The sequence below is a fragment of the Anneissia japonica genome, unplaced genomic scaffold, assembly GCF_011630105.1.
Source record: "Anneissia japonica isolate Jap-2015-1 unplaced genomic scaffold, ASM1163010v1 scaffold376_len1572418_cov194, whole genome shotgun sequence".
NCBI lineage: Eukaryota > Metazoa > Echinodermata > Crinoidea > Comatulida > Comatulidae > Anneissia > Anneissia japonica.
The window spans coordinates 1,062,642-1,085,696 of NW_022741166.1; the positions used below are offsets into that span (position 1 = coordinate 1,062,642).

A 23,055-nucleotide genomic window follows, 5' to 3' on the forward strand; every position below is an offset into this window, starting at 1 on the left:
CATGATTTATAATAATTGGAGTAATGCAAATGCATATTTTCTAAAAAAAGTCATTTTTAGTGAAATCTTGCCAGGAATGGGGCTTTAATTCTAATTCAATGCTATAACATATACATACAATAACATCCAATCAGAATAAGGAATTAGTTTAAGACTTATAATAATAATATATAAAATAAAATATAAAATAATCTGACCTACCTCTTGTTGATAACATAAGCCTTGAACCTTTTCTCGCATCTTGACAGTCTCATCTGAGCTTTTCCTGTTGACCACCATTAACATATAATAATTAGGTGATATAAATTTGTTTAATTCGGAATGTACCTCTCTCATAATTCTAAGGATAGATTTTTAATGAAAAGTACTTATGACTATGGGATTAACTGCAGAGAGGCATCCATCAATCAACCAACCAATCAATCAATCAACCATTCAATCATTCATTAATCAATTTTTAGTGCTTAAAATTTACTGCAATGGGAATTTTAACACCAACGAATGCATGCTCTACAGATTTGTTATGCAATGTTGTTGCCCTACATATATGTCCTCAGAACTAAACACAATGTGTAGATTACTATAAATCAATAAACTTACTTGTAGAATAGAACATAGGCCTCAGCTGAAGACACCTGTTTCTCATTTACTTCTGTCACGTAGGTGTCATCAAATTCATACCACTGACCATCCAACCAATTCATGGCATATGCAGTGTAGTGACCACCTGTGAGACCCAATGATACTAATCAATCAATCAAATCATTTATCAATTGATTACTTCACTAAATTCAAAATCAGATACTACACTAGCCTAGACACTTACACTATTCCATTGGTTTTCTTGATTCAAAAATTAATTTATGTATATAAATTTATTGATTGCACAGTACAATATAGTTGTGCAGAGAATAGAAACAACAAAATTACACATAAACATCTGTGAATATTAAACTCGATTACACTGCACCACAATTCCATGTTAACTAAATCTTATACATCTAGCTACAATCATAATCTAAACAGTATCTTGAATTACACAACTGCACATGAAATTCAAGTTATTACATCAGACTTTACATTTGACACTTCGTCTATCGTTCCTATGTCTAGACAGTTCTTGCCCACTTCCTGACACAAAGTTAGGTGGGGAGACAGCATTTGATAGAAGATATGATTAACAGAATTTGAAGATAAATGCTTTTATTTTCTAAAGCAACATGTCTCACTTAATTCACTTTGTATAACTTCTGCTTTTTTTATGCTGACTTACCTCCAGCAGTACCATGATGGCAGATAACAGCATTCAGGTCATAAGTGGTCGTTTCTGATGAGCAGTCCTTGTCTAGGAACTGCCTAACGTCTAACCCTTCCAGAGGAAATTCAACATAGTTACTGATCTTGGATGAGTATGATGTCATCGATTCATGTCGAAACCGTTTCAAGTGGATACACAGTACCTCAGGAAGCTTGGTGAGTGTTGAGAACTTCACCCCATTCCTAAGTCTAATATTAAGGAGATTAATATGATTATGTCATACACAAATTAGACAATCAATGTGTTCTACTATACAAACCACAGTGCTTACGTATGAGCTAAATATAAGAACCATCTACAATTTCATGCAATATGCTCTTGCAGCATATAAGCCCACCACTAACCTCAGAGGTACAATACTAAATAAATTGCACTGCATCAAATGCTAGCTAGGCCTAGTCCTGGACTAATTACACTTCCTAGACCTGGGCTCTAGGCTAGAATCTAGGTCTGAAACCCTTTACAAAATTTTTGAACCCCTGTCGGAAAAAATCATGAGCCACCACTGAGTCTCAGGGCATTACATAGCATAGGTAGCCCTGCACAAGGGCAGCATAAAAATGATGATGGGTCCTTTTAGGCCTTTTGAGTCAGACATTACTGCCCACTGAAACTATGTAATAAGTCTGTTCTCAATGCGATATTTCATAATATATTATTAACTTACTTTTTACATTTATCGCAGCTGTACATATTATCCCCTGCAAATAGAATAATATTTAATTTATAGTTTCTTATTATGATACAGAACTGCAGTGTACAGTAATTTTATTATGCTAGTTATCACTTTTCTTTGAAACTTTTGTCTTTCTGGGAGGGCTCATTATGGATAATAATTATTACTACTATTATTACTGCTTTTTTAATGAATTAGACAATCAAAAATTACTCAGTCTATTAACAAGTTAATTTATAGAATTGCTGAAAAAAAAATCAAAAATACTGTATGACATTGACATTTTTCTTTGAAATTTTTGCTTGCAATACCTTTCATTTTAAAGTATTCAGTTATAAATATACTTTAGTCTTTCTTAAATTTTGATTTCATTTTGATGTAAATCATGTCCTATGGCAATCATGTCCTTACCTTTCAGTTCATCAGAAGAAAAAAATGCAGACAGACAATCTTCTAATGTAACCTTTGGGCCCCATATCCAACTATAAATACAAGCATGTAAAAAAAGTTTACAACATGAAAGCTTTTAAATAATTAAAGAATGAAAGAGAAGACTTTCTCTTAATAAATAGTGAAATGATATTTATTATAAACAGTGGCTGTTAGGGATAAACAATTGTTGTCCAAAAAGTACACAAAATTCAGACTCACCCTACAACCATACTGTACATCCAGTTGGCCCAGCTCTGTGTATTTGTAGTGTCTACACACGACACCATGCCTTTACTGGTCAGGCTCTGCTGCGAAGCACGAATGCGGGCCAAGTCTTCCTTCCCAACTATATAAAATAAAAATATGAAAAAAATTGGGGTTATTTTTGTGGTGAGAGTGCATATTAGCACTTCTGTTCCCTCTCTCCTCCTCTATATTTCAGGTCTAATTGAAGTTGTTTCAAATATTTTTCTAAGTTATGGGATACAATGGATGAAATAACTTAATAAAAAGAAAGTCTTTTCAAATGCTAACCTGGGATGGGTAACGACAGGTCCTGGAATGTCTCGATACGCTTTGATTTCTGTCAAATTAAAAAAAAAAATAAAATCAGTCTTATATGAATCAATTTTCTCTACCTACAAAATCTAAGGTTTCTGCTCTATATAATAATAGTATACATTGACGAATAGATACTATAAACAGGTAACCCTAATGATGGAGCTACACACGTGGGTGTGGGTGAAAAGGTGAGCTGGAAAGAAGGTGGGGCTGGGTAATCCTAGTATGTTTGCAAGCAGATTTTTCCAAAAGGCTTCTACACACATGGAAAAATGGGTAACCAAAAAGATGGATCTATGGAAAGTCGAGGTGGGAAAGTGGGTGGGGATGATGGAAAGTAGGTGGGTTGGAATGAAGGTGGCAATAATAAGGTAATAAGATAGGGAATTCCAGTATGTTTGCATGTCTAAAATTATGGTTTTTGTCACTACTACTGTCCAGGTTCACAACTACACGAACAATTAATGTATAGCCCTGTACTTCTTTCATCTACTTATACAGACAATATACTCTTCTTAAATGTCATCAAACTTAATAAATCAAAACATATTTATTTATAAACCCGGGACATGCACACAACCACAAACTTGAAAATCTATGTATGTTTACAATGTCATTTTGTGGGACTGTCGCAACAACATCTAGGGAGAGGGGTTTAGCATAACTTTTTATATCTATTTTGAGTCTGCACAGGAAACTTACTGTATCACAAGTCAGACATACAACCGAGCTGAGAACCCTGCCATCAAACACATCGGAAACTATGCTACGGTACTGAACTGGTGGCCTCTTCTTGCCACCTACAAGAATACCAATAACAAAGCATATTATTAATCAATGAATGAGTGATGGATTATCAGCTTACTGACAATGATTAACTTGTCATCTGTCACTATAAATACTGAACATGAAATTGGATTGATGTAATGAAACAAAATAATAAAATTAATCGAGTGAATATGTGCAAAGCAACATAACTGTGCAAGATGGGTTTGGATTATTAGTGCTTTACGGCCACCGCCAGTATACACTGAATTTTTAATTGTAAACCTATATTGTCAAAAATTTATATTCTATTGCAAAAGTTTATGGTACACTATTGCAGAATATAGCCAGAGCAGAGTACTCTGTTTTATATTTATTTTTTTTTATTAATAATTAAACTATTATTATACCAAATACATATTTATTATTAATTATAAATACTTTAACATGGGAGATCAATTTAGCGATGTTACCAATAGGGATACTTGATGATGCTTTTACATACAGAGTTTAATGAATCTTTTGAAGAATCTTCAAAAAAGACCATTATTTGGAAAACGAGCACAATCAAAGATGCAAAGTTAGACCAATTTGCAGGCTGGTGATTTTGTTTTATATACCCCACCCTCTAGGGGTCGCATGCCGCCCCTCCCCCAGAAAAATCTTTCCCTAGATGCTCGGAAATACATTCTTTAGGCTAGTATTTTTACAGCTGAAAATAGGTTAGGAATCCGCATTATTTTTCCTGAGAATGCATGTTTCTGCTGTCCACGAACCTGTCACACTCATATGAGTGGTAGCATGGCGGTTGGTAGTGTGTTCTTTGAACTTATCCAACGACACTGACAGGCAACATTACATTTATGCGCGAGATATTGGTCCTCAAGCGTGACACAGACCGCAAATGCGGGAGTCTCACGCCGAATGTGTGAGCCTTGACGTGTATGCACAATAAATTCAAAATTACAGTTCAATTTGATCATCTATATAGATACTTTCACAGGCTAACCTTTAACCTCAGATGCTCCTGCTTTCCTCTTGACCGCTTCTCCATCTGCTCCTTCCTCCTCAACTACATCTTTCATTTCAGTTGCTTCATTATCTTGTTCCTGTTCAGACTCAGTCCGACTCATTGTTTTCCTCCTCATTCTTCGAGGTTTATTTCCTTTTCTACGATCAGTGGGTGGACTTTGAGAGGCACTCCTTGAGCCAACTCCTTGCTCCCTCATTGATGCTTCAGACTCGGGCTCTAGTTGTTCTTCTTCAGTCAGAGTGATGGAGTTGCAGGATCTGGTTCGGACACGCTCTGACGTTACAGGTTTTTCTACAAAGTCATTTAAATCATCTTTTTCCTCCCCTGCCATATGTGTGAGAATTGGTTCTTTCAGTTCCTCATGAATTCTATCCATCAGGCAGCGGAGAAATTCTTGTGTATCCTTGTGAAAAAGTGTTTTTTTATTAATTACCTACTGTATGTAATATTATTCTCTTTATTTCTGCTCTTTAATTTAAAATTGTATTCTACTGTAGGTGCAATTGAAATCATACTCAATATTTTTTATTTATTTATTTTATATTATTTCGAACATCATCCAACAGCAAAAAGCCAATTACAGGATGTCTTAAATAAATACAATACATATAAATATAAAAAATGTTACAAAAAATATTGCGAAGAGGAACATCCTAGGCTAGAAATTACAGGTACAAAAAATACAGATAAAAATACAATAAATATACAAAAACATACACATTTTTGATAATGAATAAAATATAAATGAATCAATTTTTGTTTACCTGTTGCAAAAATCCCTTAAACATTGGGAATACTTGCTTGATTCCATTCACAAGACTTAATGGCGTAATATGACTTGGTCTATCACAAAAAATGGTATTAATAATAGTTGTCATGGTATATAATAATGATGACAATTATAAAAGCATTTTGCAACTGATTACACATATAATTAAAATGTTTTGGTAGTCATGTGGTTAGGTATATTTGATGATTTAATAGTACAGTAGTTAATTTAGTAGTACAGTACTGAAAAGCTGTAGTGATAGCAGAAGCAATATCAACAATAATGTTAACCATAGTAATTTTAGCATAAAATGAATGATAACCTGATTTTTAATATTGTGGTCTACACAAAAATTTTAATTTTTTTTTTTCAGCTTAATGAGAGAGGATTTCAACCTTTACTGGGTTACCTTTAGCAATCAATATTTTGAGCAACTATAAAAGCATCTTACCTCCGCCTTCCCCATACATCTTCCATCAGTTTTTGATAGCTTTTAGCAATGTAAGGTTTCTTCTCAGTCTTCACATAACCTCCACATTCCAGGAAAAAATGTGTAAACGGTGGGCTATGGATGAGGTAAACCAAGCAAAGAGACAAATCAGAACTACTTTATTCTTAATTTTACAGTAAAGACCCGAAAAGATTTGTTGTCGCGTCGGGTCTGTGCGAATTAAAAACAGACACGATGGTTTGCGTCTGGGGCAGTCGCGTCATAGAATGTTAAACATTTTTCACGATGGCTTAAGACTGTCCACAATGATGAATCGTGTTGGACTGTGTTGTACAAAATATGAAGGAGGTCTCAAGCCGGGTACACAGTGCTTTGACAGATGGTCTGCTGACACATTAGGTCCATTCAAAGGAAACCACAATCCGCACAAACTGCTACGTCAATAAGCAGACCGCGACACATTATTAATTTTCACACACAGCCAAGATGGATTCGTCAACTGGCCACTGGCTGACACAATATGTGCATGACCAAATAGTGCCAAAGGTTATGTGTAAACACAGATTGCACTTAAAATGCGCTTGTGACACCTATAGTTCTACAGCCATTCAACAAAGCAAGACAATTAGTAATATTATTACAAACTATGCCTCATGCCTAGAAACAAGGCATCATCAACCACAAATAAGATTATTGCTACCATAATAACAAAGAGTACCTATATTGAACGCACAAAATTAATTACAGTTAAACCGATAACCATCCGCGCAGTGTGTGCCCGGCTTAAGTGAAATAGGAGTAAGTGCATGTACCAGTTTGAGAGGGCTTGCACAGCAGCATTGAGGTAGCACGTGTTGCCCATATTTCTAAATCCTGTCAAGCCACGTGGTTTTTCGTATTCTTCAAATTCATTCAGAGCTTGTGTCACTGGTGAGTTGACACGGAACAAGGATTGTTGCTGTTGCTGCTTGTTGGCCAACCTTCACAAATTATGAAAAGAAATGAAAAGTAAATCTGTTCATAGCTTATAAATATAATAAATATTATTGTGTTAGCTTCTCATCATTAATGATGTTATTACACCAGGATAAAAATTCTAAACAAACCAGGCTTCTGTAATAGGGGTGTACATATCTGCATTAAGAATTCAGAACAAACTTTTTTAAAAATCAAGAATCAACATTTTTGTTTTTCACATGCCATTTTCAGGCTTTTTAAAATATTCATTTGGGGAAAACTTTAACATTAATTTTATTAACAAAAGCAACACCACAAATAAGTTAAACAGAAACAGATTAAGCCCTGTCCAGACTATCAAATTTTATTTGAAAAAAAAACATGTGACATGCCTAAATATGGTCATGATTACATCACAACCTGACCATATATAGGCACATCATGTTAGTCTGGACAAAAATTTACATAATCATGTAACTTACCGTTCAGACTGACTAGTATGTAAGTGTATATATTGGGTAGAATTCTGATCAATGCTTTTTCTAATCACCGGGTAAGCTTCTGACTCGCAAAAATTACACCACGTACGCATTGTGGATAGATTAAGGGCCAAGGCATGGCGGGTGTCTGTCGAGTGCTGTGAGCTATGGTCATCATGAGATTCACCGCAGCCTAGGTTACCACATCCCACCTGGAATACAGATTTTAAATTGATGATTTCATTCATATCTCCAGTGACTGAAATCAATACATTTCGCTTAATTTATTTGGTCTAAGAAACAAAAACAAAAAAACTGACAAAAACAAATGACAAAGAAATTTAAAAAATAACTTGATTGACCGGAATGAACTAAATCATTGTCTAGTGGCTCTCCGATGCCAATGAGAACATTAATTAGCATAATAGAGTCAAATATATAATCATTAAAAACATTAGTAGGATACAAGTTAAAAATTAGTATTAATGTTTAAACCATTATTATTATCATCATTATCATTTATATTCTATTCTTATTTTTATATGCATATACAGTATTGCAAATTTCTGATTAGCAATTCAACAATATTAAGAGATGCATTCCAGCTTTATAAACCATTGTTAATGTTAAAATATTTAACAAACCTGTAAGCATAGCCATAGGTTGGGTCCTTTGGCTGCACAAGAAGAACATTTGCCCTGTGTAAATATGAAAAAAAAAACATCAACATATAAACAAATTCTTGGCATAATCTTAAAATTCGTATTGAATCATTTGTGTCAATGATTTGTCATCATTAATTTTTTTTTATTTCTAATTTTTTTATCTTTACTTGCTTCACAAACATCAAACTTGTTACTTGAACCAATTAAGTAAAACTGTAATATTTTATCTTCCTTGTGGATACTTAGAATGGTAGACATACATCCCATTTTAAGTTAATGAATCAAGAACGAATTATTATATCATCAAAAGAACTTTCATATTATCAATTTCAACTCACTTTAGTAAAAATGTCTAGTTGCTTCTTGGTAAATTTTGCTGAAGAATTTGTATGAGGGCACGTCATGATGAGCAGCTCTATAAAAATAGGAAATGGAGACAAACTGATAAATTGAAAATACATGGGCAGATAGCAAATCCAAGGTGGGGCATGTGTGAGGTGAACTGAGTGGCAGCCGTTCCCCACACCCACCCTCCCAAAACTTGTTCATCTTTTTTACACGGATGCACTGAAGTGAGGGAGTGTTGCAGCTACTACTACTGCTACTGGTGGTACTGCCTCAATCAGAACTTTATGTTAGGCCTAGGTACTCTCAGAGCAGTCAGTGTCCCCACTCTGCCTGCATTACTTACCACGTCCTCCTTCCCAGGCTGGCCTAGGAAGAACTAGCCTCCCTACCTAGGCGAATACCACCTAGGCCTAGGCTAGCTAGGGCCTCCTATGAGGTATGGTAGCTAGCCTATTAATGCCGAAACTAATTAATTAATGCCTAGGCCTAGCCTTCCCTAAGACTAAAATCACTTACAAAGTGATTTATAAGGTTCTGAATTGAGGCTGAGTCTGGATAAAAAAATAACAGTATGAATACTGAAGCGATGTGAGACCAGCATTGTATTTATACTTACTGTATTTGTGAAATTTAAGTCAAATTAAATTCTGATCATAGAATTCTCATTTTTATAATTTGCACTTTTTGCAAACTCCAAACTTACACACCGCCCTCTATGAAAATTTTTATAGTTCTTCTTAGAGGGCGTGCTCCTTGCAATCATCGTTTGAAAAATGATTAAAACAGTAATTTGTCTATAATAATAATATTCGTAAAAATTCAACACTGTACATGATTTGGAATATTTTATTGTTCATTGGTATATAAATATATGTGAACCTTATTTTTCGTTATAACAGTACACGTCCACATATTTTTTAGCCTTACCAAGAAAGTAGTTTCGGTTGAGTTCAATTCACTTCCGTACGCTATCTCAACATTTCAGCTAATATAAACTGTAAACAAACGTCTTATTTCAATAAAATGATGAGGTGATTGATAATATATTTTCATCAACCATATCTAGGTATGTTATTAATATTGTTTTTTGTTAAAAATATTTCTTAAAATGTTTAGAAACTAGGCAATTGTTGGGACATTTATCCTGAAGCTTCACTCGTCAGTGGGATGCTAAGCCTACCTAACACTGCAACAGCGAAGGTCAGATTCTCACTAGCCGCTCTAACTCACTCAGACCTATCAAAACATTGCCACATTTGGTAGGCCTAGGCCTAGTACTAGTAGTGGGATTCCTAGTAGTACGTCAACTGCTAGGGTCCAGACCCAAATGAACTTGCTTGTAGAATTAATAAACAGATGGATTATTTATTCTTTTTTTAATTTAATACTGAAGAAAACGTGATTGAAATAGATTGATTTAAAAAAAGTTGCTTTATTTTTAATTCATCAAAATTCAATGACTGAAAAAGCACTAAAGAAGCCTCCTATTCTAGGCCCTAGGCCTAAATCTCTGAATCTTTACCTTAAATTTTCAAAATTTAAGCATGGCACTCACTGCGTCATATGTCATACAACCGTTGGCTGATGAATCCAATTCCACTCCCTGTTAGCTTTAGACACTGCTGGTTGGCGGTTGCAGTCTCTAGGCCTAAATGGATTGTCATTAAAATACTAATTAATAGACAGTATTTGTTGTGTGCGTTTTATGGCATTGCGTTCTCCATGAAATTGCATTGGCCAACGATTTGTGCGCATGAGTGCCCGGCTTTAGAGATCTAGGGCCTATGCTTATCCTCTTTAGTAGTAATATACGGGCTAAACTTAACTTAAATTGGTGGCCAGACCAGACTTTCTCTAAGCCTACAGTACTTTGAAACAGTTTACTGATCTCTAACACACCACATCACAAGGAAGCGGGTTCCAATCATCAGTAACTCGAACTGCAAATGCCTTTTTTCTAACAAGTACTTTATATTGTTATTTGTACAACTTGTCTTATCCTATTTAGTTCAGACTTGTCCATCACTATCAGGAGAGGGCATAAACATTTTTCAGACTGCCAAAGTGAATTATAATTTTGCCTTCCTTACGGCTTTGATAGAGTGGTGAGCTTCATCAATTCCTGGGATACCAGTCTATAGTTTTTAACAAAACAAAACAAAAAAAAAAAGTTTACATTTTGATTCCAATTTACAACTTACAGACAAATGTAGTATACATTGTACAGATTTTATTGTATCCTTTTTTAAAAGTACTGATGTAAGGCGGCCAGTCATAACAACGTGGGTTTTCGAGGCAATGATGAATAGGCAGGCCACACAAATACAATTTTAGAAAGCACTTTCACAAGCTGCAACAAAATTGCCTGCGTTCCGCACATTGCCCAACTGTGACATACATGTTCTTTTTACCATAGATATTTTCTTTTCTTCCAGGCCTAGATCTGCAATGTCAGGTAGTATGCACATAAGGCCTGTACAAGAGCCAATACTGTCAGTGCCTAGGTCAACATCAACACATACTGGATCTTCACTGAAAGGTACAATAATGTCATTGATCAGTTTGTCTAATACAAAGTTATGATAAAAGCTAGGCCTGCTATAGTATGTACGAAAAAATGATAAAATATCAAGTCTTGGCAGTTTTACAAACTAATTATTTATTTATTGAATATTATTTTAAGACCACAGAGTCTATTATAAAATTCCTGTTTACATATTGTTTAATATGCATGTACTGTACGCTGTTAAGTCTGAGCTAGGTGAAAGGAATTGATAATACTATATAACAATGCATAAACTTTTTTTATTACTTACAATTTATTTCTCTAATTTTAAATATTGTTTATTTAGGCCTAGTCATGTACAGGCATTGCTGAATTGGATGACATTTAAAAATTATGTTGAAAATATATTATTGAAACAAATAAAGACATAGTGTGTAGTGTAACGCTTTTAAATTGAACAAAAAAAAATCAATGTCTTTCTCTTCGCTTTTAGGAAAATTAGTTTTGGAATAAAAATTTAGGAAATAATATTTTTCATGTCAAATAACAGGTGCTTAATACAGTCTCCATTCTTTACACAGTAGATCCTTGCAAGTTAAGAATATTTTAATGTCTGTAAATTGCAAAATTTTGGGGAATTTTTAATGTTTTAATCAAATATATAATTATGCATTTAAAATGTTTTTTCATAATAATACAACAAAATGTTAAATACACCACTAAATGAAATGCCATTCTTAATGTACTGTACGTTGTAGCTGAGAAAGCCATTGAATTCTTACCTAAAAAAGCAGAGTTTAACATAAATTTGTGACTCATGGGCTAATGTGGGTCAAACCAATGCTGAGTCATGGTCCAGTTTATCCTAAGTTCAAAACTTTATACCATCCACTTGTTGAATTTATGGTCATGAGTAATACAATAAAAGAAAAGGCAAACCTTTTACATACAGTAGGTTTCAGTCAGACATGTTTGTTTTTTTCTTTTAGGAACTATATACCATACATTATTGATATTTGCATTTTTTAATTCATAAAGTTTATTGAATATTGAATAAAGTGTGTTTCCATCACACAGTAATTTAACATACTCTTTCTTATTCTGTTAATAAAGTTAAAAAAAAGTTTAACTTGTTTGTTTAAGCTTTGATTGAATACACTGTCGTGATGATGCGACATGAGCATCTCCATAGATTGTTGTTATTGTTGTAATTCATTATTATAGGTACTGTTATGTTAAATTGGGACAAATACAGTAATGTATTTATTTGCAAACAAATATAAAAGCTGACCGTAGATTTTCACTTGTTTGTTTCTGTTATAGAACTTAATTCAGCATGGGAAAGTGTTGATAGGGCCAAACATGCTGTAAGTATTTGTACACTATAATTGCTCAACAAAGTTTATTTTGAATTTTAAATTGACATACAATAGGAAATATATCAGATTAATTATGATGTATTTAAATGATTATACCATGGAGGAATTACTTTTTTTATGAGTATCAGTTAAACAGTTTGTTTTCCTGAAGATTCTCCCAGTAGTGCATTACTTCTAGTACACTAGCCAAACAGTGTTTATCTGGTAAAATTCCTTCATAGAAATGCACTTTTTGCAATTCTGATGTCAATTTCAAGCTATTTGATTATAATAATACAATTATGTCGCCCTACAATTAAAGACAGGGTTTCCATGGTCTTTGATCTCTAATTAGAGTAATAAATATAAAAGATATTTGTTACTTTAAAACCAGAGAAAAGTGGTCTTTAATTGGAGGTGGACTTTATAGACCTGCATTTATATAGCAATGAAATATAAATATTGAGGACTGCACTTCAAATGTAATAAAAAAAAACAAACAAGGATTCTAAGAGTAACAGGATCAAGGAAGAAAGACAGTTTATTATATGACAGACTACGGTATTACCCTCTTTGACGGAACTTGCATTTAATATAATTGATACTGTTATGTTTTAGTCAATGTAAGATGTGCATTTCATATGATACTTTGTTAACTCTATTTAGCTTGAAAGAGCAGAAGCAAGGCTCCATGAGGCCGAGGGTCCTTATGGAATCCTTACCCCAATGGACACCACCACAATGACAGACAGGTCAGACACAAGGGTCCCAGTGGATAGGGTACCAACATGGAAACTACACTCACCCCCTCCACTACAGGTAAGGATACAAATCTACAGTACTGACATATTTATAATATTGTAGTAGGCTGGTAAATTGTGTGTAACCTGATAGGGAAGGTAATATACTATCTGCCTTGCTTTCTCTCAAAATTTAAAGGATACTTGCTTGGATAGTGAAATTGCTTCTGTACAAATCCTTGCAACATGACGTAATACTTATGCAGAGAGTCGAGAATGCTGTGTATTGTTATGCTTGTCTATGAAATGAGGATTTATTCAAAATCTAAAAAAAAGTATGATGTTGAAATTGAACATTGTTATTAAACATGATAAGATAATCTGGTAAAAACTAGAAATGTAATAATTGTTCATGGTGTGTTCCTGATGCCATCAATTTGATTTATTTTCAGAACACTGTAGCTGACAGGTATAGTGGTAGAAACAAAAACAAGAGAGTAACTATACAAGGTATGTTGGCTGTGACCTGTTTGTTAATTATTAATTTTATTAACCATTGATTATTAATTTCTATTAGGTAGATATACTGGTTACATGCTAATATTTTCACTGGACACTTCAAACTATTGAAAACAATTTTTTGTTGGTCATTGTTTATCTAGTCTACTTTGTGAATACTTACATTCATAAACAGGCTAATTGTCCTTTCTCTCCCTTGATTTGTGTAATATTCTATATGCACTAATTAAAGAAATATTTCTTTCAAAGTAACTTTACTACTTAGATGCAATATATACTCTTCCCCACAAAAATTCAAATAAGATTCTAGCAGTATTCTGGTATTAAATTATATGATATAGGGGTCTATTTGTTTTAATCTTCTATCCAACATATAAAGTTGACTAACATCATTTATTAAAATAATAAGTCATTCTTTGGTTTTCTTAAATTTTACACTATTGTTATTGTTTATGTTATCATTATGGTTATGATTGTCGTTATTAGTTACTGTATAACAATTTAAAGTACTACTCTTCATGTAATATGTTTACAATTGCAAATTAATCAATAATTACTTCAGAAAACAAAGTAATTATGAAAAAATTAATGAAATAAACATAGTTCAACACAATTCTGCCTTATAATAAATTAGTGACTTTATTTTAGAATATTTCAGATCAAAAGGTAAATAATAAAGTTAAATTGACCTGCTGCTGTATGTGTCTGTTTTACATGGTATAATGCTATTGATGTTAATTCTTCTTTATTTGTAGAAGATTCAACAACTTGTGTCAGAGATAGGCTAAAGCTTGGTCTTAGTAATGGCTACTATCGCAGTCCACATACCTCACCGTCAGGTAGTCGATCACCAGTTGGGGAACGGTCCTTTCTGCATCAGAACAATTCTGGGACAACAGGTCAGAGTTTCACCACAATTGAGACACCTACAAAGATGCACTACCTAAACGAGCCTGTTCCTCCACACTCAGTAGGTTATACTTCAGCTTACGATAAACTGTATGGTCCTCGGAAAAGGGACTTTCATGTGCAAAATGGCAGTCTAGGAAAGCTTAGGTCAAGAATAGAAGAGCAAAAGCAGGAAATTTTGAATGGAAGTAGGACTAAAGATTATATTGCACCAAGGCGCTATCATCAAGATCAGGACCCTGTGCTTACATCTGATAATTTAAACTATGATTGGCCTAAGAATGAAACCACTAGGTTGACAGTTAGAAAGGTGGCAGCAGCTCCCCCTGCCCCGGTCTATAAGGGATTCAGTTCGGCGGAAACCAGATATGCACTTCCAGATGGACGTATTGTGAGTGGAAGACATGATTCTGTCAGGAATAGGAGCCCAGACAGGAAAAGGGCAATTAAAACAACTAGAACATCTGAAATTAAAAACAAAGGAAATGTGGAAAAGCACAGAAAGGTTAATGAAATGGAAAGTGACATATATCGAAAAACTGTAGCAGGCGCCCCTGCCATTATGGTACGCAAACGTGCACACAACCCGAACAAACCTAACAAAAAAACTGTTCGTAAGGTGCATCAGTTTAAAGGGGACAAAAAGCCATTAAACCCAGAAAAGCATGGTACTGTGTCGGTAAATGCATGGCGTAACAGTCATAAAACTGCAATTAAAGTCCTTGGACCTGCTCCTAAATTAAGAAAGGTCAGTGACCCACAGCCTGCTTTGGACCCAAAGAAAGAATACCCACAAACTCAATATACTAAAAAAGATCAGGATATCGAGGATGCCAACATATCAGACCACCCAATTGAGTCTGATGATGATAAAGATCGTTTAAGTAATCCTGATGGTGCGTCGCATTTACCAGCGGATGCCAAAGGTGTTTTGAATGATCTCCACTTGGAGTCTGATGAAGAAGAAAATAGTAAATCTAATGATGCCATAAAACATACCTCACCATCTTATTCACAAAAAGCACGCAAATGTCGCAAGTCAAAAACGTCACAAAACAAACCTATTAATCATTACGATGTTCCAAAGGTGCGTAGTTATGACTCTAATGAAGTACGGCGGTATATGGCGAAACAGAAAGCGGAGAGAAAAAAACGAGAAAAGGAAGAGAAGGAGCAGAAAAATTTGGCCGAAAAGAAGAAACAAGAGCAACTAGATGCGCTGTTCAGGAAACAACAAGAAAGTTGCAAATCTAAAGTTGTCAGTGGACGTGTGCTACAACCAAGGCTAGATCAGACTTTCCTCAAAGAAACTAAACCCAGTCATACTCAGGTAAGGGTTGTGTTATTTTTTATATTAAATATATTGTTGCTGCTGCTGTTATAATTTTTATTGTTATTATCTATAATAATCCTTTTTTTTTTATGGTAAAATTGTCTGTTCTCTCAGTATTTTCTTTGGTGTATAAGTTTATTCAAGATTTGTCTTGAGTTGAGTTGAATGAATGTTCACATCCTTTTGTATCATTTTGCAAATTAGTGAAAGACGCTTTTATTATTGTTATTATGATGTTTCAAAAGAAGTAAGGTTGGCTATGTTAATTTCATTTAGGCTTTAAAACCTCTGCTGGCAGTGTTGATGGATGGTTTAACCCCTTCTACCACCCCTGACATGATCTTGGTACTGGGTTGCGGCCTGTTTTAATACATTTGTCACACGTCACAAAAACTGCTCCTTATGCTTGTATTAGGCTAGCTTCATATCTAACTTCTAATGCAAGATAAAGAAAAAAAGACATTTGCTGAGTATTCATATGATTTATTTATATATCATTTTACATTTATCACTAAATGAGTGAAATGTAAAACTGTACACAGTATTGATTTTTAATGGGATAATATAGAAAAAAGAAAATATCTAATAATAAAGAATGATTATTTGTTGACTAGATTGTTGCTGAGATGAGTGGATCAGACAAGGAAAATAAACAAGCTTGGAGTCCTTCAAGCAGTAGTGACACGCAACCTTCATTTTCTGGGTTGAAAAGGTAAGACATAAAAGAAGTTCACTATGTCAAACTAACTTTTTATATTTTTTATGTATGACATCACATCTGAAAAAGCCATATTATTGGTGTGTATTGGTGGGGTAGAAGATGAGTACATGGTTTTGAATAATTTATTTATTTTTTTACTTTACAATATTCTGCTAATTATGTTGTATAATACCCTCCTGTAATTAGCGGAACTAAATTGTGGGCATTGTTATTTATTAATATGAGTAAATATGAGGCATGTCGTGGCGAAATGGTTAAGTCGTTACAAAGGCCATTATTGAGTAAATGAGCTATGATCTCAAAAAATTTCCTAAAAAGCCAAATTTGTTTTTCACTATAGATCAACATTAATTAACCATGTCCCAAAGTATTTGTTCTGGAAGTGGTCAACAAATCGTTTATTTAACATTGTTTTGATAGTTAATACTGTTAAACAATGTATGCACAAATAACTTTGAAAGGCAATTACTCAAAATCATATTTATCTTGACTCAAAGACTGCTGTACCTTCACTTTCCAATAACTAATCCTTGAAATGTCCAATTTCAATGAATGACCCCTCATTTTATAAATCATATACTCAGCTATCTAAGTTGGATTTCAATTTTTGCTACAACTTAGCCATTTTGCCACAACATGCCTCATATTAATGTAATCTAAAAATTGTTTTTGTTAGACTTGATCTGCTTGGTATTGTTACAAGTGATGATACAAAGCCTAGCGAACAACCATTAATCATCAACAGCCATCCATCCAGTTTCTCATTCTTCTCTCAAGCCAAGTACCCTGCTTCTAGCAAGGCTATGGATGTACCAGCAAGTGGACCTGGGACTACTTACACCCACAATGGTTAGTAATTATTACATTACATAAAAATATATTTAATTTATTCAGTGTTCACTTGGATTTGACAAAACCTTAACAAAATTTGATATCTGTCACTGAACACAAACACAAAAGCTAGGCATACAGTATATAGTCTATAGTCTATATTTAATTTTCAATTGATAAGTGGCTAGTAATGAAATAGTACCAAATCTAACATACCTAGCATATAAAATTTCTCAGTTTTTATAATTAATTGATTGTTTCAGAGAGAAGCAAACCTACAAGTCGTTCAATGCGTATAGAATCGCTAAGAGCAACTGCAGCTGCCCTACAAGGCAGGTTGGAGAACGAGACTCGTCGTTTCACATCACAGTGGAGCAGTGCAGACAACAATGAAAACTCATCACGGTGGGCCTACCCAACTGGTGTTACTACTCGCCCTGTAAACACTAGCATAGCCTCAACAGTAGGCTCTACTACAGAATATAAACCACACTTTGCTAGCCCTGTACAAGACTGGCGTGCAAAGACTAAGCCTGTTATGGGTGCAAGTACAGCTTCAAGAAAGTTGGACTTTGATGATGGCATTAGTCATAGAACAATGTATAAAGATTGGGCTCCCGCCTCAACTTACTCTTACACATCTGCCTTGCAGTCGGATGGGAAATCACAATTTGCCGAAACTAGTGATAATGACTGGAGGACAAGGCATGAAAAAATTGTTGGGGAGGGATATCGTAGTGAATTCTCTGGTGATCTGCCTGGTAAGTTGTGTCAGTTATTAGTATACAAACACATTCTCTGTGTTAGATACATGTCCATTAACTATGTATTTCCAACCATTATCTGTTCATGTATTTTCTTGACCAATGATAGGAATGTCAAACCTAACGACAGGAGCAAGAAAGGCTGAGCAGTTTTCACTACAAACTGATGCGGCAACTCGGATACAAGCAGTTTACCGAGGCCATTCTGTACGGCAGAAGCTCGGCTCTTGGTTGTCTCATGACAAAGAGTTGGAAGACTTCAATGATGACGACATAGGTATTGATGATGAGGAAGATGATGAGCCATCTGAATACCAGGTCGGTCAGATATAGACAATTATCTAATATTTTTTGTGGGAAGTAAATTTAATGTGTTGCCTATCAAAAATGGGGTTCTGTTAGTTGAGTCTGATAAACATTTGTTGGTACAATACTTGCTTTAGTCTTTTTTGCTTACCTTTATAGTATCTTTAAATAGTAGTATCTGAATTCTGAACAATAACCCATCTAATTATCAAAATCATTGTTGTGTTGACTGTGTTGTGTTGTGTGACTCAACCATCTTGGTTTGTCCTTGAAAATTCTTTTTATAATTTAAAAACTTTGTCTTTACTCCAAGGATCTTCCAAGCGCTAAAGTGTATCGTTCAGAATTCCTGGGTAGGGAGAATTCAAAGGACAAGAGCCCTTCACAATTGCACAGAGATTATCGAAGTTGGAGAGACCACCACAGTGGAAATGGAACACCAGTTTCCAAAGTAAGGAGAAAATTTGCAATTGTGTCAAGCCTAAGGAATTTAAACAATTGAAGAGAATGTTATTGTTAAAGAAATGATAAAGTTTATAAATGTTCGATTACACTAAATTTCAACCATATTCCATGATGGAATAGGACTATGAAGCTTGAAATTTATTTATCATTGTATATACAGTATAAATTAAGAATCATTAATATTAAAATTTTTATTGCCATTCTGCTCAGCTGGCTCTAGTTTTTATTATTGTAAAGATTCTTCTTGATTGTGGCTGACGCAATGCCATGGAGAACGCAACAAGATGAGGCATGAGTAACAGATTATTTTTGAACGATTTCCTTTTTAGTCTGCCACCAACAATCAGCAGGCGGCACTTAAAGGCCGAAATTAATTTTAAAAAATTGTTATTACAGGAAACTGGTTTGTACACTGGAACACAGAGTCCATCTGATGGACAGTACCATACATACACATCAAGACCACGTACGCTAGGACACAGCTCACTAAAGATCCCTGATGACGGTCACAGTGTGATTGACATCTATACACGCCACCTACAGGCTCTCAGACAGGGTAAGTACCTCAATTTATCAGTGATATAATAATAATAATAATAGATGGATTTATATAGCGCAAATAAATGAGGTCTTTATGCGCACGGGGCTAGATGTTGCACTTTAAATAACTTTCTCCTCCCCTGAGGGTCACTTCATGTCCTCTGCAGCCAGTAAACAGGCGCACTTTCATCTGTCCACGACAGGGGCCGAGTGAGCCAGTACACCGGGGTAGCCCCCTCCTTATCTCGAAAGATGTACTGGGTTCTTTAAAGTGCACATGAGCACTGGGCCTACTGTTTATAGTCCTTATCCGAGAAGATTTGTTCCACCACCAGAGCTATAGGAACGAGCCCGCCGCGAACCTGTGCCGATATTGTTGACTATGATCACGGTACCCCTGCCTCAACCGCTCGGCCAAATGAGGAATATAATTGGAGGAGAGACTAGTTATTAGTCTTGGATTTAAATTTATTGTGGTCTACTCAAATTGTTGGGAAGATAGAACTTTCATCATAGCTTTCTTTGTTTTTTGAATTTTTTTTTTTGAACAATTTACTGATTAATAAATAATATCAAAAGAACTCTGAATTTATAAAGCACCATAATGACAAAAAAGCAATTAAAGTTCAAACCATTACATTCCCTAATTATTTTGAAAATAGTACAACATTGTTTTTTTTTCTTTTAATTATCCCAGACAACCATTTAGCATATTTGTCACATAAATCACCAGTCTATGATGAAGACTTTAAAAAGTTACCTCTCAAATCGCCAGTCTACGAAGATGATTTCACAAACGAGAGTCTATCACACATCTCACACTCTCTAAAGAGAGAAAAGTCTGGAAGTGCAGGCTTACCTGTATCAAAGGGCTCACCTGGTACAAGAACTGACAGTCAGATAAGTGATTTGTTTAGCAGCTCCATCAGTACAGGTCCTAAGGTAAAAATAGTCACTGATTACATGATGTTGTGGTAGTTGTGAGATGATGATGATGTTGGTATGTATCTTTGGTGATTTACACAGAATCTTTATATATATATAGCCCCATTACTCAAAAGAAAGCAGCATTGTCGTGAGCTTCAAGTTGACAACATAATTAACTTTGAGTCTGAATTCATCCTTATGTGTCAGTGCAAATGAAAACGTACTATACTGTACGTTGTTGATTGTCTGTGATGAAACACATGGAATTACTAACTTCGAGACACACACACCCACTGCATTTTAGAATCTGCTGAATGCACTGTATTGTATTTTTGATATAGCATATCGTGAAGGAAATGACTAACTACTTATATTAATTGTGTCTTTGCAGCCTACTTCAGTGGTATCGGATGCTGCTCCCTCCTACACTAGCCCGACTCCATCATCAGGCCTTGACAAATCATTAGAAGGCAAGCGCAGTGATGAGGATTATCGCACTCCACGGTCTTCCAAAGGGTATGTACCATGGAAGATATTTATGACCAATGTGAACTGAATTTTTAACTACCAATCTATTTTGCTTTCTTATATAGATATTAATACTTTACAATTTGTATATAAATTTTAATGTTGATAATTACAGAAGCCCAGCATCAACTTTATCTCGAACTTCAAAGTCATCTCCTCACTCGTCAGCAGGCAGCTCACCCAGACTACCCGACCAGTACATTGACCCAGTAACAGTGGAGCGCCCTCAACCGAGTGGTCAAGCAGGGAAGGACAGTCAAATCCCAAATACACAGCCTGTTGATGTCAGCGACTACTCTCAACAATCTAAGAGTGTGTCCAGTACAGCAAACATCAAGAAATCTGACCCTGTGCAGTCTTTGTTGATGGGTGAAACAAACAGTAAAAAAGGGATGTCGCATCCAGTCATAAATCAAGCAGCACCCAGTAGCTATCAGCCTGGTGTTACTCAGGCGGATTTACCAAACAGACCACGAGAGCATCAGGTAAATATGTTTACTTCATTATATATTTAAATATGTGCTTAAATTATGTACTTTTGCTTTTATTTATAAGAAATCAATTTTTATGTATAATTATTCAGTATCAAAAAAATGTGAGTTCACAAAATTTATATAAATTACAAAAATATAATTGTTATTTACAAACTATATATATATATAATTGATTGTTTTGGATTTTTGTAGTTACCAATTGATACTTCATTATTATTACAGTTTGATAGGTGGTACCCCTCTACTCTGCCTTCAAGTCAGCGTTACTTCTCTCCATCAGCCCTTGAAATTAAGATGGCTGCTGAATTAAATCGCTTAGATTCAGTTGATGAATCTGTTCGAAAATTAACAGAATTTGAGCAGACAAGAGCGATTTCTCTTGCCCAGCAGGAGTCAGTGTCCATTGCGCAGATCTTGAAGGCCCGACAGCAAGGTCATGAACGAGAACTTCACATTCTCTCTACCAAAGCACGCCAAGAAGTGGATGATGCCCATCGACAGTTGGAACAACTGAAGCAACAAGCGAGAGAAACTGCGTTGACTGCTGAAAAAACTCTTGCCCAGACAAGGAAAGATGCTACAGATGCAATTCAGCAGTCCACAAATCAAGTCCTGAAATCGCAAGCTGAAGCTGCCAAAGCTACTGCTGAAGCTGCTAAGCAACTGGCTGAGGTATGTATCAGTTTGTTTTGTGGCAGATTACCTAATGATGAAATTGAGTTTTTGAGCTATAACAGTTGATTAGATTGCAGAATATAGTTTATGCATAGAAATTCAGCAATTTATCTACTTTTTCAAATAGGCTCGTCATGCAACTCTAGATCACTCCATCCACCTTCGTGACTATGACATGGGCCAGATGGCATCACAGACAGCCTCTGCTGCTGCCGCAGCTGCAGTCAATGCTGCAATGGAACATCAACGTTCACATCAGGAGATGTGGATGGATCACATTAAGTCTACTATTCCAGAGGCTAAATCTGCCACAAGGTAATTTTGTTAATAATGTTAGGTATTTATATGGTGGTGAATGTGAACCGAGAGTGATGATGTATACATATTTGTTTTATTTAGGGGATGATGAGCATTGGATCTGTATTTTCAAACATGTACACATACCACCATGTACTGAATTATAGTTCTGGTTTGGAGAGAGACAGAGGCTGGAGATGGTATTGACCCAAACATTGGCAGCAAGGGTTTCAAAGCTGACCCATAAAGAAACTCCTACCAGACTATTTTTATTATGTACATTCAAAACATGTCCAATTTTTGTCTGTCCGTCTCAAAAGATTGTTTATGCTTGTTGCAGACAATCTATATATCAAATTATGTGTCCTTCCTTACTTTTCTCCCTTTTTATGAAAAAGCTTTCTTTTCTGTTATGTAAAGTGTTTTCTATTTTTGGGAATGTTTACCTGGTGTAAAACATTTCTGTATTCTATAAGGTTGATTATCGTAATTGTTTTTTTTTTCCATACAGAAGTCCAACAAGTGAATCCAGCAGACATAAGATGAGTTCTGATTACAGTGATGATTTTACCAGTTTTGCAAGTGATAAAGAACCACACAAAAGCAGGTAATGCATAGGAACATCCACTGTATTATATTTTTACTTACACTAAACTACTGATGATGCACTAGCGTTGTCTGAAAGCCT

General features: G+C 35.0%; 2 protein-coding genes across 2 annotated transcripts in view; one reads left to right on the top strand and one right to left on the bottom strand.

The window, feature by feature from the left end:
- Positions 1 to 9,201, bottom strand: part of LOC117118625 (ubiquitin carboxyl-terminal hydrolase 20-like) — a 13,603-nt gene extending 4,402 nt beyond the window's left edge. The window contains exons 1-16 of the mRNA XM_033263270.1: positions 9,071 to 9,201; positions 8,445 to 8,521; positions 8,086 to 8,139; positions 7,445 to 7,653; positions 6,818 to 6,985; positions 6,006 to 6,119; positions 5,550 to 5,628; positions 4,762 to 5,188; positions 3,690 to 3,787; positions 2,961 to 3,009; positions 2,646 to 2,772; positions 2,406 to 2,476; positions 1,986 to 2,019; positions 1,274 to 1,506; positions 601 to 727; positions 202 to 265 (exon numbers count right to left, since the gene is read on the bottom strand). Of these exons, the coding sequence (XP_033119161.1) occupies positions 202 to 265; positions 601 to 727; positions 1,274 to 1,506; positions 1,986 to 2,019; positions 2,406 to 2,476; positions 2,646 to 2,772; positions 2,961 to 3,009; positions 3,690 to 3,787; positions 4,762 to 5,188; positions 5,550 to 5,628; positions 6,006 to 6,119; positions 6,818 to 6,985; positions 7,445 to 7,653; positions 8,086 to 8,139; positions 8,445 to 8,510 (1,920 nt within the window). The 5' untranslated portion in view covers positions 8,511 to 8,521; positions 9,071 to 9,201. The remainder of the gene's footprint in view (positions 1 to 201; positions 266 to 600; positions 728 to 1,273; positions 1,507 to 1,985; positions 2,020 to 2,405; positions 2,477 to 2,645; positions 2,773 to 2,960; positions 3,010 to 3,689; positions 3,788 to 4,761; positions 5,189 to 5,549; positions 5,629 to 6,005; positions 6,120 to 6,817; positions 6,986 to 7,444; positions 7,654 to 8,085; positions 8,140 to 8,444; positions 8,522 to 9,070) is intronic.
- A 93-nt stretch (positions 9,202 to 9,294) lies between these two features.
- The window catches only part of LOC117118599 (centrosome-associated protein 350-like), a 23,302-nt gene continuing 9,541 nt past the window's right edge, over positions 9,295 to 23,055 (top strand). The window contains exons 1-18 of the mRNA XM_033263228.1: positions 9,295 to 9,520; positions 10,890 to 10,993; positions 12,284 to 12,327; positions 12,985 to 13,137; positions 13,511 to 13,568; positions 14,333 to 15,816; positions 16,434 to 16,531; positions 17,217 to 17,389; positions 17,635 to 18,132; positions 18,245 to 18,453; positions 18,755 to 18,892; positions 19,303 to 19,462; positions 20,144 to 20,388; positions 20,765 to 20,889; positions 21,017 to 21,386; positions 21,618 to 22,067; positions 22,198 to 22,385; positions 22,879 to 22,974. Coding sequence (XP_033119119.1) covers positions 10,903 to 10,993; positions 12,284 to 12,327; positions 12,985 to 13,137; positions 13,511 to 13,568; positions 14,333 to 15,816; positions 16,434 to 16,531; positions 17,217 to 17,389; positions 17,635 to 18,132; positions 18,245 to 18,453; positions 18,755 to 18,892; positions 19,303 to 19,462; positions 20,144 to 20,388; positions 20,765 to 20,889; positions 21,017 to 21,386; positions 21,618 to 22,067; positions 22,198 to 22,385; positions 22,879 to 22,974 — 4,580 coding nt within the window. The 5' untranslated portion in view covers positions 9,295 to 9,520; positions 10,890 to 10,902. The remainder of the gene's footprint in view (positions 9,521 to 10,889; positions 10,994 to 12,283; positions 12,328 to 12,984; positions 13,138 to 13,510; positions 13,569 to 14,332; positions 15,817 to 16,433; positions 16,532 to 17,216; positions 17,390 to 17,634; positions 18,133 to 18,244; positions 18,454 to 18,754; positions 18,893 to 19,302; positions 19,463 to 20,143; positions 20,389 to 20,764; positions 20,890 to 21,016; positions 21,387 to 21,617; positions 22,068 to 22,197; positions 22,386 to 22,878; positions 22,975 to 23,055) is intronic.